General features: G+C 39.7%; 2 protein-coding genes across 4 annotated transcripts; both read right to left on the bottom strand.

Annotated features, from left to right (window-relative positions):
* Positions 1-2: 2 nt before the first annotated feature.
* On the bottom strand, positions 3-1,058 carry LOC122757348 (glycogen synthase kinase-3 beta-like). The gene has a single exon (XM_044009249.1). The coding sequence runs from the start codon at positions 1,056-1,058 to the stop codon at positions 3-5; it is 1,056 nt and encodes a 351-aa protein (XP_043865184.1).
* A 2,327-nt stretch (positions 1,059-3,385) lies between these two features.
* Positions 3,386-6,054, bottom strand: LOC6577850 (glycogen synthase kinase-3 beta). Of its 3 annotated transcripts, none has more exons than XR_006357358.1 (3): positions 5,778-6,001; positions 4,472-5,713; positions 3,386-3,624 (listed from the first exon to the last, which is right to left on the bottom strand). XR_006357358.1 is itself a non-coding variant. In XM_044009258.1 (3 exons), the coding sequence occupies exons 2-3, from the start codon at positions 5,779-5,781 to the stop codon at positions 4,569-4,571; spliced, it is 1,149 nt and encodes a 382-aa protein (XP_043865193.1). In that variant the 5' UTR covers positions 5,782-5,915; positions 5,983-6,054; the 3' UTR covers positions 4,160-4,568. The 3 variants fall into 3 exon arrangements, 1 of the variants encoding a protein (XP_043865193.1); XR_001449471.3 differs by lacking the exon at positions 3,386-3,624 and adding an exon at positions 4,160-4,402; XM_044009258.1 differs by lacking the exon at positions 3,386-3,624 and having other exon boundaries at positions 4,160-5,713; positions 5,778-5,915; positions 5,983-6,054.
* Between the last annotated feature and the right edge of the window lie 7,153 nt (positions 6,055-13,207).

The following is a 13,207-nucleotide window of genomic DNA, read 5'->3' as shown; positions in this document are numbered from 1 at the left end:
CGCTACTGCTCGATGACTTCCGCAAGTTGGAGAGGTAATAGATGCATCCAGAGGCCGGGATCAACCTGCAGCTCATGCTGGCTGAAGTTGAATAGGGATGGCGGCCGCATTCCGTTGGGCATGTGGGTGTTGAGGGGATCCATGGTGCGCAGCTCGTCATAGCTGGCGTGGGCACAGGCTCGCAGCGGGGCGATGCGAGCTGTGGGATCATACTGCAGGCAAGCATCGAGTAGTGCTGCCAAATCCTGTGGCACCCAGACGCCAATTAGCATTTGCCAACTGGGTCGCGGGATGATTGTAGTGGCGGTGTCCAGGCCACTGGCTGCCAGGATATGAGGCGCACGCTCCAAGCCGTCGGTGCCCAGGACACTAATCATGTGCAGCAGCTGGGCCTCGTCGTGCATGTTGCTGGCGAAGAGCGCGAAGCTCTTGAGCAGCTCGGCGAGCACACAGCCGGCGCTCCAGACGTCCACCGTGGTGCTATAACGCTGGCATCCGGCATAGAGTTCGGGCGCCCGATAGAACCGCGAGCAGACGTACGTGGCACTCGACTCGTTGATGTCCAGGAACTTGGCGCTGCCAAAGTCGGCCAATTTGAGGCTCATTGTAAGCGGATCGATCAGCATATTCTCCGGCTTAATGTCCCGATGGCAGATGCAGTGCGAGTGCAAATAACCGAGGCCCCGGAACAGTTGATAGGAGATAATGCGCACGTAGATCATCTGCAGGGGTCGCTGGCGATGCTTGATTATGAGCTCGGCGAGCGTCATTGGCATGTACTCCATGGCCATGAGCAGATAGTTTTGCTTGGAGCAGTTTATCTGGGCATAGCAGTACATGATCAGGCGTACTATATTGCAGTGCCCCTCCAGGTAATTCATTATTTCCGGCTCTCGTTCCATCAGGTGGGGATCGAAGTCGACTTGCTTTAGAGCCACCAGACGCTCCGATTTGTCGAGATGCGCCTTGTAGACGCGGCCGAAGGTGCCCTTGCCAATCAACTCCTTAACGGTAATTGTGGTGCGGACCGGTTCCCTGCCACAGCGTGTATAGGCCATGACTTTAAAAACGCTTCCATTCGATATTATTGAGTTGCATGACGGTATCACCGTGGATTCCATTTGCTTCGTAATATAAAAGACTTTAGCTGGCAGTTTAGAGACCATTAAAATTAGCGTCACAGAAATGAAATTTTTTTATTTTTTACTTACACATGTTTTTTTTCCAATTTGTTTTTATTTGTTTGATCTATACATATATATGTAGTCGATATTATGCTGGCAGCTTATAAAAAGCCAAGCTGCGCTGGCATTAGCTAAATTAACGCCTTCATTATGTCTATGCTTAACCTAAAAATAACATGCGAATAAATAAGAGAAAAGCAGAGCACACTGGCAGCCGTTATCCTCCTCTCACTCTTCGTTCAGTCAATGTCCGGCAATTGATATCTCTATCGCACACACAGCAGCAATTGACGTATACAGATTTCTAGTGTTATTTATTTATTTACTATTTACGTTTTAAGCAATTTGTTTTCATATTTGGGTTAATATTTAAAAAAAGAACCGCGTTGTTTTCAGCGCCACGCATGCTTATAGGGCAGTGCTGCCACCTAAAGTTGGCGTTGCCACAAAGTTATGCATTTGCAAGCATTGCGTTGTAATTCACCACGCACTGTGCGTTTTCGCCAAACGGTTAAGTGGTGAAAAACGTATTCAAACGTAAGCTTCCATTGCCGTTTGCACTGTAAATGAAATTGAATTGAGGAGGAGCTTATCATTCAATTTAAGTCAAGCAATAGAATCAATTCGATTGTATATCTAGTGGAATTGCAGTTCATGCTATCGTTCTCTTAGTTTGGCAGCTGAAAAGCATTTAGTTTGTATTAAGCATAAGACTTTAATATGTTAAGACCTCAGCGAATCGCTAGTGTTTGTTTGTTTGTTTGCGTCCCTCGCTATTTCCATTTCCGGCTGTGCTGATGGAAAGAAAAAGCAAACTTTCGCCACCAATGTTTATGGGCCGTAGCAGCAACAGCAGCAGCAGCAACAGCAATAGCAGCAGCAGCCGAAGTAGGCAACACTTCAACGGGAAATGTCGCTTGCCATCCTGCTCTGCGGTTCAGAGTTGAAATTCATGTAATTCCATTAACACAGACAACTTCCGTTAGACGAGCAAATGACAGGCTCGCCTAATGGGCGACGCGTGTGCGATGCCATCGTTGACGATGTGGATGCGGCTGGGCATTGTGGCATTCACACACACACACAGGCACACAAATATATATTAAATACATATACATATATATTGGGCCGTTTACTGCACGGCTTTGCGTCAGTTTCAGTTCAGTTATCAGAGCCCTTTTATTAAGCATCCGCCGAGCCACCCACCACACTCGGCATTAAAATTAAATTCCCAAATTCAAATGGCAGCTTTTACGATGATATAAATCGCAGCCGGTGCAACAGGTCCCACAAGCCCGAGCACTCGCACACACACAAACAAAATGGCTAAAAGTTCATTGAGAGCAGAGCAAAACCCTCAAAACGGAAATGACTGTCAGAGCAAAGTGGCAAGTAGCATAGCTATGGACAGATATTCAGGATATCCGTATGGACTGAATATTTTTTGTGTCTGCTCTTGCGCCACACACACACACACACAGACCATTCAGTCTTCCGCTCTTCAAATTCCATTTCACTTTTTTAAGCCTGCTCTGCATTACAAATTCGAAAGTGGACAATTTTTAGAAGTTAATGGAACCTAGATTTATAGGTATGTTAGGTGTATAGGACTAGGTAATATTAAATTTAAACATATTTAACATTAAGTTTATTAGGCAGGCGATGAAAATGGGATAACCGGCATAATTAGGCACAATCGATCCTATGGAATATACGTTCTGAACGGAAAGTACTCGTAAATTTCAATCTTCATCTATTTTTATTGAATCTTCTTCAAAATTTGCTTAAAATAATAAGAAATAAATATGAAGTTTAATAAAATTTTCTAAATGATAATTTAGAGTACTTAAAATATGGATACCAAATATTCTGAAGTTCTCAATGTAGGAGGGTGAGGCTTTAAGGCGGAGTCGCGTCAAAATAAGTTCTCTAAGACCATATTGATTATACTAATTAAAATATCATAAATAATTAATTAACTAAATCTATTTTTAAGCACAAATTGTTTTGATTTAAGCAGAAAATTGACTTAATTATAGTTAATTAGCGAAGCAAATGAAAAATTAAGGCGTGTTGGGCTCTAGTAAAAAATGGGCTTGTTCTCAGAACCTTTAAATGAGATTCGATACGTAATTTTAAATCAATATGAAAGCAATATTAATATTAATATTAATATTTCGATTTATGGAATAAATTTGAAGTTGATTGAACAGAACAGATTGAACTAAACCACTTTTCAGACCGTCAAACGGATGGTCGACTTTTTCTATTACGCAAAGGCTACTGGGTCTCGAAATTCAAAGCGGTTCCTCGAGTCCCATGCGTGCTATCGGAAAGCCTGTCAAATTCATGGGCTTAACCAACATCAACTACAAATTTCATATACGACTCTGTATATATGTAAATATATTACTAAATCTGGACTGGCATCAACTGAGTTCTGTAAATAAAACAGAAAAAAGGCAAAATCAAGAGACTGAAACAGTGGCAGAGCTAAGCTAGGCAAGCAAAAGAGCAGAGTGCGTGAGCACAAAAAAAATAAATAAATAAAAAAAAAAGTAAAGAAAATTAGCCTCAAAGTGACAGCAAAAGACAGGACACAATGTGTGTGTGTCTGTGGGCTATAAGAAATATTGCTACAGATGTGAAATTGAAGGGTTTTGCGAAAAGAGAAAACTAAACTGCAGTAAAAATTCCTATTAGCTAAAGTGAAAAAATACGGAGAAATAAAAGTAAATAGATAGGAAATATAGCTGGAAATGCGTGTTTGAAAGACTAAGAGACAAAAGAGACTAAGGGTAAGACCTGACAAGGTCGGTCAGCAAAGGGCTATAGCATCTATAAACGAGTCATATCAGTCTCAAGCTACGTGGGAAATATAGAGTCGGACGAACGCTATAGAGAAAGACCTAGCAAAACCCCTGTGGCTGCCGAGGTCGATAGTAATGCAAAATGATTTCTGTACAGAGTAAGAATAGAATATTACAAACATATATAATTGAAACTAATAGTATTACAATTGGCGTTGAATAAATCGGAAAAGTTGATTTTTTTATAAATTACATAGAATAATATAAGATAATAAATAAATCATAAATCATGTGCATAAATATAAATATAAATATAAATATTTGAATTGACACTTAAGCAAAATAGCTTAAAATTAATGTTCTTTACAAATAGTTTAATAGATATTAAGGATAGTGCAGGAGTTGCTCCTAAAATGACCCGCATTTATGTTAGATTTAATCAGGTGCATAGGTAGAGCTGCTTTTTTCGATACTCACCTCATGTTTAGTATTTAAAAAGCTATGTATATAACTAATACAGCCTTGAGCGACTATAAACTACATGAACTTAAAATCTAGTGTTGCACTTGAGTCGCTACTGCTCGATGACTTCCGCAAGTTGGAGAGGTAATAGATGCATCCAGAGGCCGGGATCAACCTGCAGCTCATGCTGGCTGAAGTTGAATAGGGATGGCGGCCGCATTCCGTTGGGCATGTGGGTGTTGAGGGGATCCATGGTGCGCAGCTCGTCATAGCTGGCGTGGGCACAGGCTCGCAGCGGGGCGATGCGAGCTGTGGGATCATACTGCAGGCAAGCATCGAGTAGTGCTGCCAAATCCTGTGGCACCCAGACGCCAATTAGCATTTGCCAACTGGGTCGCGGGATGATTGTAGTGGCGGTGTCCAGGCCACTGGCTGCCAGGATATGAGGCGCACGCTCCAAGCCGTCGGTGCCCAGGACACTAATCATGTGCAGCAGCTGGGCCTCGTCGTGCATGTTGCTGGCGAAGAGCGCGAAGCTCTTGAGCAGCTCGGCGAGCACACAGCCGGCGCTCCAGACGTCCACCGTGGTGCTATAACGCTGGCATCCGGCATAGAGTTCGGGCGCCCGATAGAACCGCGAGCAGACGTACGTGGCACTCGACTCGTTGATGTCCAGGAACTTGGCGCTGCCAAAGTCGGCCAATTTGAGGCTCATTGTAAGCGGATCGATCAGCATATTCTCCGGCTTAATGTCCCGATGGCAGATGCAGTGCGAGTGCAAATAACCGAGGCCCCGGAACAGTTGATAGGAGATAATGCGCACGTAGATCATCTGCAGGGGTCGCTGGCGATGCTTGATTATGAGCTCGGCGAGCGTCATTGGCATGTACTCCATGGCCATGAGCAGATAGTTTTGCTTGGAGCAGTTTATCTGGGCATAGCAGTACATGATCAGGCGTACTATATTGCAGTGCCCCTCCAGGTAATTCATTATTTCCGGCTCTCGTTCCATCAGGTGGGGATCGAAGTCGACTTGCTTTAGAGCCACCAGACGCTCCGATTTGTCGAGATGCGCCTTGTAGACGCGGCCGAAGGTGCCCTTGCCAATCAACTCCTTAACGGTAATTGTGGTGCGGACCGGTTCCCTGCCACAGCGTGTATAGGCCATGACTTTAAAAACGCTTCCATTCGATATTATTGAGTTGCATGACGGTATCACCGTGGATTCCATTTGCTTCGTAATATAAAAGACTTTAGCTGGCAGTTTAGAGACCATTAAAATTAGCGTCACAGAAATGAAATTTTTTTATTTTTTACTTACACATGTTTTTTTTCCAATTTGTTTTTATTTGTTTGATCTATACATATATATGTAGTCGATATTATGCTGGCAGCTTATAAAAAGCCAAGCTGCGCTGGCATTAGCTAAATTAACGCCTTCATTATGTCTATGCTTAACCTAAAAATAACATGCGAATAAATAAGAGAAAAGCAGAGCACACTGGCAGCCGTTATCCTCCTCTCACTCTTCGTTCAGTCAATGTCCGGCAATTGATATCTCTATCGCACACACAGCAGCAATTGACGTATACAGATTTCTAGTGTTATTTATTTATTTACTATTTACGTTTTAAGCAATTTGTTTTCATATTTGGGTTAATATTTAAAAAAGAACCGCGTTGTTTTCAGCGCCACGCATGCTTATAGGGCAGTGCTGCCACCTAAAGTTGGCGTTGCCACAAAGTTATGCATTTGCAAGCATTGCGTTGTAATTCACCACGCACTGTGCGTTTTCGCCAAACGGTTAAGTGGTGAAAAACGTATTCAAACGTAAGCTTCCATTGCCGTTTGCACTGTAAATGAAATTGAATTGAGGAGGAGCTTATCATTCAATTTAAGTCAAGCAATAGAATCAATTCGATTGTATATCTAGTGGAATTGCAGTTCATGCTATCGTTCTCTTAGTTTGGCAGCTGAAAAGCATTTAGTTTGTATTAAGCATAAGACTTTAATATGTTAAGACCTCAGCGAATCGCTAGTGTTTGTTTGTTTGTTTGCGTCCCTCGCTATTTCCATTTCCGGCTGTGCTGATGGAAAGAAAAAAGCAAACTTTCGCCACCAATGTTTATGGGCCGTAGCAGCAACAGCAGCAGCAGCAACAGCAATAGCAGCAGCAGCCGAAGTAGGCAACACTTCAACGGGAAATGTCGCTTGCCATCCTGCTCTGCGGTTCAGAGTTGAAATTCATGTAATTCCATTAACACAGACAACTTCCGTTAGACGAGCAAATGACAGGCTCGCCTAATGGGCGACGCGTGTGCGATGCCATCGTTGACGATGTGGATGCGGCTGGGCATTGTGGCATTCACACACACACACAGGCACACAAATATATATTAAATACATATACATATATATTGGGCCGTTTACTGCACGGCTTTGCGTCAGTTTCAGTTCAGTTATCAGAGCCCTTTTATTAAGCATCCGCCGAGCCACCCACCACACTCGGCATTAAAATTAAATTCCCAAATTCAAATGGCAGCTTTTACGATGATATAAATCGCAGCCGGTGCAACAGGTCCCACAAGCCCGAGCACTCGCACACACACAAACAAAATGGCTAAAAGTTCATTGAGAGCAGAGCAAAACCCTCAAAACGGAAATGACTGTCAGAGCAAAGTGGCAAGTAGCATAGCTATGGACAGATATTCAGGATATCCGTATGGACTGAATATTTTTTGTGTCTGCTCTTGCGCCACACACACACACACACAGACCATTCAGTCTTCCGCTCTTCAAATTCCATTTCACTTTTTTAAGCCTGCTCTGCATTACAAATTCGAAAGTGGACAATTTTTAGAAGTTAATGGAACCTAGATTTATAGGTATGTTAGGTGTATAGGACTAGGTAATATTAAATTTAAACATATTTAACATTAAGTTTATTAGGCAGGCGATGAAAATGGGATAACCGGCATAATTAGGCACAATCGATCCTATGGAATATACGTTCTGAACGGAAAGTACTCGTAAATTTCAATCTTCATCTATTTTTATTGAATCTTCTTCAAAATTTGCTTAAAATAATAAGAAATAAATATGAAGTTTAATAAAATTTTCTAAATGATAATTTAGAGTACTTAAAATATGGATACCAAATATTCTGAAGTTCTCAATGTAGGAGGGTGAGGCTTTAAGGCGGAGTCGCGTCAAAATAAGTTCTCTAAGACCATATTGATTATACTAATTAAAATATCATAAATAATTAATTAACTAAATCTATTTTTAAGCACAAATTGTTTTGATTTAAGCAGAAAATTGACTTAATTATAGTTAATTAGCGAAGCAAATGAAAAATTAAGGCGTGTTGGGCTCTAGTAAAAAATGGGCTTGTTCTCAGAACCTTTAAATGAGATTCGATACGTAATTTTAAATCAATATGAAAGCAATATTAATATTAATATTAATATTTCGATTTATGGAATAAATTTGAAGTTGTTTTCTTTGGAATGGAATTTTGTTTTATACTTAATGAATGTAAAATATTATGTATATAGTATAATATTATATTATAATATTTTGATTCTACTCACTTTCCCTTGTGCAAGCTGGAATTATACTTATCTATGTGTAACACTGTTCTATGCATTCTCGAGCGTTGCTCAAGCGCATTCTTTGGCGCTTCAAAGTGGAAATCGTGCCCGGTTCTCGGCCGGCTCGAATGCACTTGACGTCTCAAAGTCAATGGCAATGGCGTAATTCGTGGGAAAATCTCTTGATTGCATTCTATTGCAAAAAAAAAGTAAATATACATATGTATTTATGGCTGTTTGACTTACCCACAATACATGTACGTGTATGTGAATATATATTATATATTTAATTAACAGCCAATGCATTGCACTGCTGACAAACAACTCCCGTGCTGCGCCCACCCCCGCTTGCTCTGACCGTCCCTTTCGGACGGCTCCGCCCTCAGCAAAGATTGAAAAATCTTTTAAGACAACGCCGCCATCGTCACACCTTAGTGATGCTGTATATATATTTTTTTCACGCTGCTGGTGATGCACACTGCGGTTACTGCGATTGCGACTGCGACTGCGATTGCGACTGCGATCTTGACCTTGAACTTGGTATTAGATGTATGAGCTCTCTTGAAACCGGTTGGTCGCTTGCGCGCTCGCTTGGTTACCTGGCTAACCGAGGCTTTTGTACTGTAAAATTAATGGGCAGCAGAAAAAATGCGCCAAGACAACGGTGACAAGCACGAGGTAAACTCGAGCCCAGCACCAACTGCGGCGTCAATTAAGAGCAGTCGGTATATAATGAACCGTAGGGCCTCCATTCCCCCACCTCGGCACTCAGTGTGCAAATTTCCATTTGAAATGTAAATTTAAATCACATTTCTATGTCGGTAAAAACAGTGGGCAAACGAACGCCCCTTCCTCCCTCCCAAAAAAAAGAAAATAAATAAACAAGTAAGAAGGCTCCAGTCGAGACTGCTCGACTAGGAGATACCCTGAACCCTCCAAGCTGATATTCTAATCTGGACTTCTTTTATGCACACATACATACACATGCACTTATAAGCACGCGCTCTGCTGACTGCGCAGTTAGCAGCGACTGCGCTTGGGCTGCGCTGCAATGTGGGCAATATTATGAGAATTTATTTGTTGAATAATTTCTTTTGTAGACATACGATCTTAATGAAACTTTTAGAGCGTAGTCATATGGTTAAAATGTGTGTACATTCCAAAGCACAAGTCTCTAGTACTTGAAATGCAAATTGGGGGAGAAGGGGGCGTGGTATCCAAAATCTGTAATATACAAAATCTTTGTATCCATTAACTTTATATACAACCCAAATTTGAAGTCTCCAGGTCGAAGAGTGTTAAAATTAGGCTGAAAAAAAAGTTATCGGATGAGTTATCGAAAAAATAAAGCAAACTTGTACTGCCTATGGTATACACGAGTATGCATACCAAATTTCAGCTCTCTAGCTCTTATATCTTCTGAGATTCTTTTGCTCATACGGACGGACGGACGGACAGGGCTATATCGACTCAGCTCGTCGTCCTGATCAAGAATATATATACTTTATGGGGTCTGCGATGATTCCTTCTGCCTGTTACATACTTTTCACAAAACCATTATACCCTGATTTCCCATTTTCAATGGGTTCAGGGTATAAAAATGAAAGAAAAACTGTTATGAACAGCAACAGCATGAGAAACACTTGTTCCATGGCTGAACATTTCTAATTGTTTGGCATTAAATACGAGTCCAAACCCTTTTCAGCCATAACCGCAGCGCAAATAGAAGCTAACCAAAATATATACACACACAAACACCCACACATCCACAGAGAAGGGGATGCAGTGTATGTGTGTGAGAGAGAGAGAGAGAGCGAGTCCGGCAACATGTTGCGCCGCAGCCGCAGCTAATCTGACGTCCGTTAAGTATGCCATAAGAGCAGGCGGAACAGAGCCTTGTTTTTATTGTGGGCGGCTGTCTGTGGTGGGTCGTCGGGTGGGCGGGTGGTTGTGTGGGCTGCACACAGCCTGTGCTGCTTAATTTTTAAAGCTTCGGAAAAAAAGTAAAACAAGCAAAAGTGTGTGAGCAACGGCAAGTCGAAGAGTGAATGCCCTTTGCTGATTGAATGGGATGAATAAACCTAGGGATTTTCAATTGAATCAATTGGAAAGTATAAATATGATGTTTTATAGTGCTTATATATAAATATAATAGATAAAGTTAATCAACATGTTAGGAATTTGTAGCTATATTGGCAGGCGTTGAAATCAATTTCTCAGTTTTTTTTTTAATAAAAGTAATTTATTGATAATTTAATTATGAAAGGAATTTTCGCAAACGAGAAAAAAATGAGTCTTACAAATTTTATACATTTTTTTATTTAAATTAAGAATTTTTCATAAATATATAGAAAGTTATAAACCACTGATGACACGCATCAGTATAGCCTCACTTAATGTAAAATATTTTTTATATCTATATTCAAACTATTGCTCTAAACATTTTTTACACTTTTTTTTATGATTATAATATTTTTTATTTATTATATTTATATTTTTTTAAATATAGAAACTTATATACGTACTGATGACACCCTTCCGTAATCCCTTAAGGTAGAATATATTTTATATCTATATTCGCGCTGTTACTCTAAACATTTAAAGAAATTTTTTCGTAATTATCATAATATTTTTAGTATTTTATTCATTATTTATGAATTTGTATAATTTTTAAATAAATTAACAATTAAATAAGAAAAGTGGGACTAATAATAATGATAATGAATTCCAAGTTTGTTTAAATATTTGGGTGGGTTGTCTCATTTCCTTAAATGAATAGGGATCTAAAATGGTTGCTTGATGTATAAATTTTATAGCTGACCTTAAGTCAATTTGAAACTCTGAGTCAGCAATTAAATTCCTATACACTAAACTCGCGAGGGCGTGGTGAGTGAGATGTGATTCCATCAGAATCAACCCTCTATTGTCGCACCAATATATAAACTTAACGCATAAGACTTCCGATAAGCTGCATATGCCATGACATAATCATAACAACCTCCATAAAGGGTATGCAAAGCACAATAAGCAGACAAAGAAACAGCGACCACATCATGCCAGCTGCTCGCATTATGGCCAAATAAGTTAAGCTTTAAGCTAATATGTTTGCTTGGCGACATTTTGGGGCGGCATATAGTAGGTGCAGTCATTACATTACAGCAACAACTTAAGCATATTTGTTATACAAAAAAAAAAAAAAAAAAAAAAAAAAAAAACAAACTAAAACAAATTATGCTGAATATAAATAAATATAAATTTATGTATCTATTCACACACTGCTTGGCTAAATATTTATTTTGTTGTTTATCAATTGGGCTCAGCCGTAATGTTCAATAATCATTCGAGTGCATTATAATTTAATAGTGTTTACACTATTTGTTTCATAAATCTTATTGAACATTTACAATTCATATTATTTTAGTTCAATAAAAATTGTTGCTAATTTTATAAATCATTATCTGATCGGGCACAGTTACACTGACTACTTGTCTTCTATATTATCTCTGTCTGCATCACTATATGCCACGCCCCCATTTTAGCCAGTGGTCTCACGTCCAACAAATTTGACCGCCAAAAATGTACAAATCGATGCTGTTGCTGCTGGCGTCTCATAAGTAAACGACATCAAACGAATTGCCATAAACAGTGTGAAATACGTGAGATTGCAGCGGAGCATGGGGAGTATGCGCGACTAGCCTATACGCTGTAATGAATAATAGGCATTATATATAAGAGGCATTATTATATAAGAGACAGTTTAGTGAATTTGGGCTAAAATTGACTTTTAGATTGAAAAAAAAAAAAAAACAACAATATTTTGGCTAGATCAATTGACTATTTTGCTTACAAGTTATATATTATAAAATAGCTTTCAATTATGGAGTTTTATTTTTTATTGTATAATTTTGAGGTTTACAATTGACCATTTATATATTATATGACAATAGACAATTTAAAGTAATAATTAGACTGCATTTATACAGTATGATTCATGAATTTTGGTTAAGTTTTTACCTCTGATTTGAACGCCAATTTATTTTGCATTATTTTATGCAATATATATTTTTTTGGTCTTTAAATGATGCGTTCATCAATTCAGCTGCTTCTAAAAAGTCGGAGATTCTCTTAGATTCCTCTATGTATGTGTGTATGTATTATTGTACGTATGTATAAGGTGTTAAGCCCATTTCCATTTTAATTTAATTTTATAGACTCTCCATTTCCAGTCTAGACTGTCGCTAGCAAATGCATTTAGTCTCCACTACCTTGTTTGAAAATCGAAAAGTGTACAGGGTATGCAGGCAACGGCAAACCGGTTAGGTGGTTAACCAAACAGCTGCAGCAGTTGAATGCAACAAACTAGTCGCTGTCTCTGCCAGACTTGGCTGCAATCTGTGTGCTGTGTGGCATGTGGCTGGAGTCGTTGTTGTTGCTTGTTGTCAGTTTTCAAGAACCAGGTCAAGGCTGCCGCAGACGGCCATGCGTAGATCATCAGTGGATTTCAATTTGCAACCGCTCAATGTTGCGTGCGTGTGTGTGTGTGTGTGTGTCAGTGTTGCTTTGTTGCAAGCATTTGCAAGTGTTTGCTGCCAGCGGTTGCATGAGTAATATTTGAAATAGCTCGAAACTCAATTTAGAGATTTTAAGTGGCTAAAGTCAGCTGAGTCTGATTAGTCAGATTTGTGCATATGTGAACCCTGCACCGTAATTAGCCTATCTGTAACTCGCATCAGCCACAATTTGCATTGTTTCATATTTTTCTTTTTTTTGGTAATATTCATACTAAAATATGACAGCGACTACGCCTCGCTGGGCAGAGTTCAATAAACGCCCGAGCCAATAATGCGAGAATCTCGGGCATAAAACAAACCTTTTATGAAGTCTCTTCTCTGGCTTTCAAGCAGCTCGTGTGTATGTGTGTGTAGTAAGTAGCTAAACAGCTGACTTCCTGCTTCAATTTAATGACATTTTAACATGCATTTTAAATTAAGTGCGTCTGATACTTTGGCTTTAATGTCAAACAGCAGCCCTGCCACTAAGCGCCGTACCGTGTGCATTAGTCAAGTGATTAATCATACGCAGCGTTGAACGTCGAAAAAAATAAAACGTACCGCAGCAATGTCCCTGATAACACTTTATTTAACAAAATTTAAGTGCT

The sequence above is a fragment of the Drosophila mojavensis genome, unplaced genomic scaffold, assembly GCF_018153725.1.
Source record: "Drosophila mojavensis isolate 15081-1352.22 unplaced genomic scaffold, ASM1815372v1 contig_49, whole genome shotgun sequence".
Lineage (NCBI taxonomy): Eukaryota > Metazoa > Arthropoda > Insecta > Diptera > Drosophilidae > Drosophila > Drosophila mojavensis.
This window is presented reverse-complemented; position numbering and strand designations above follow the sequence as displayed.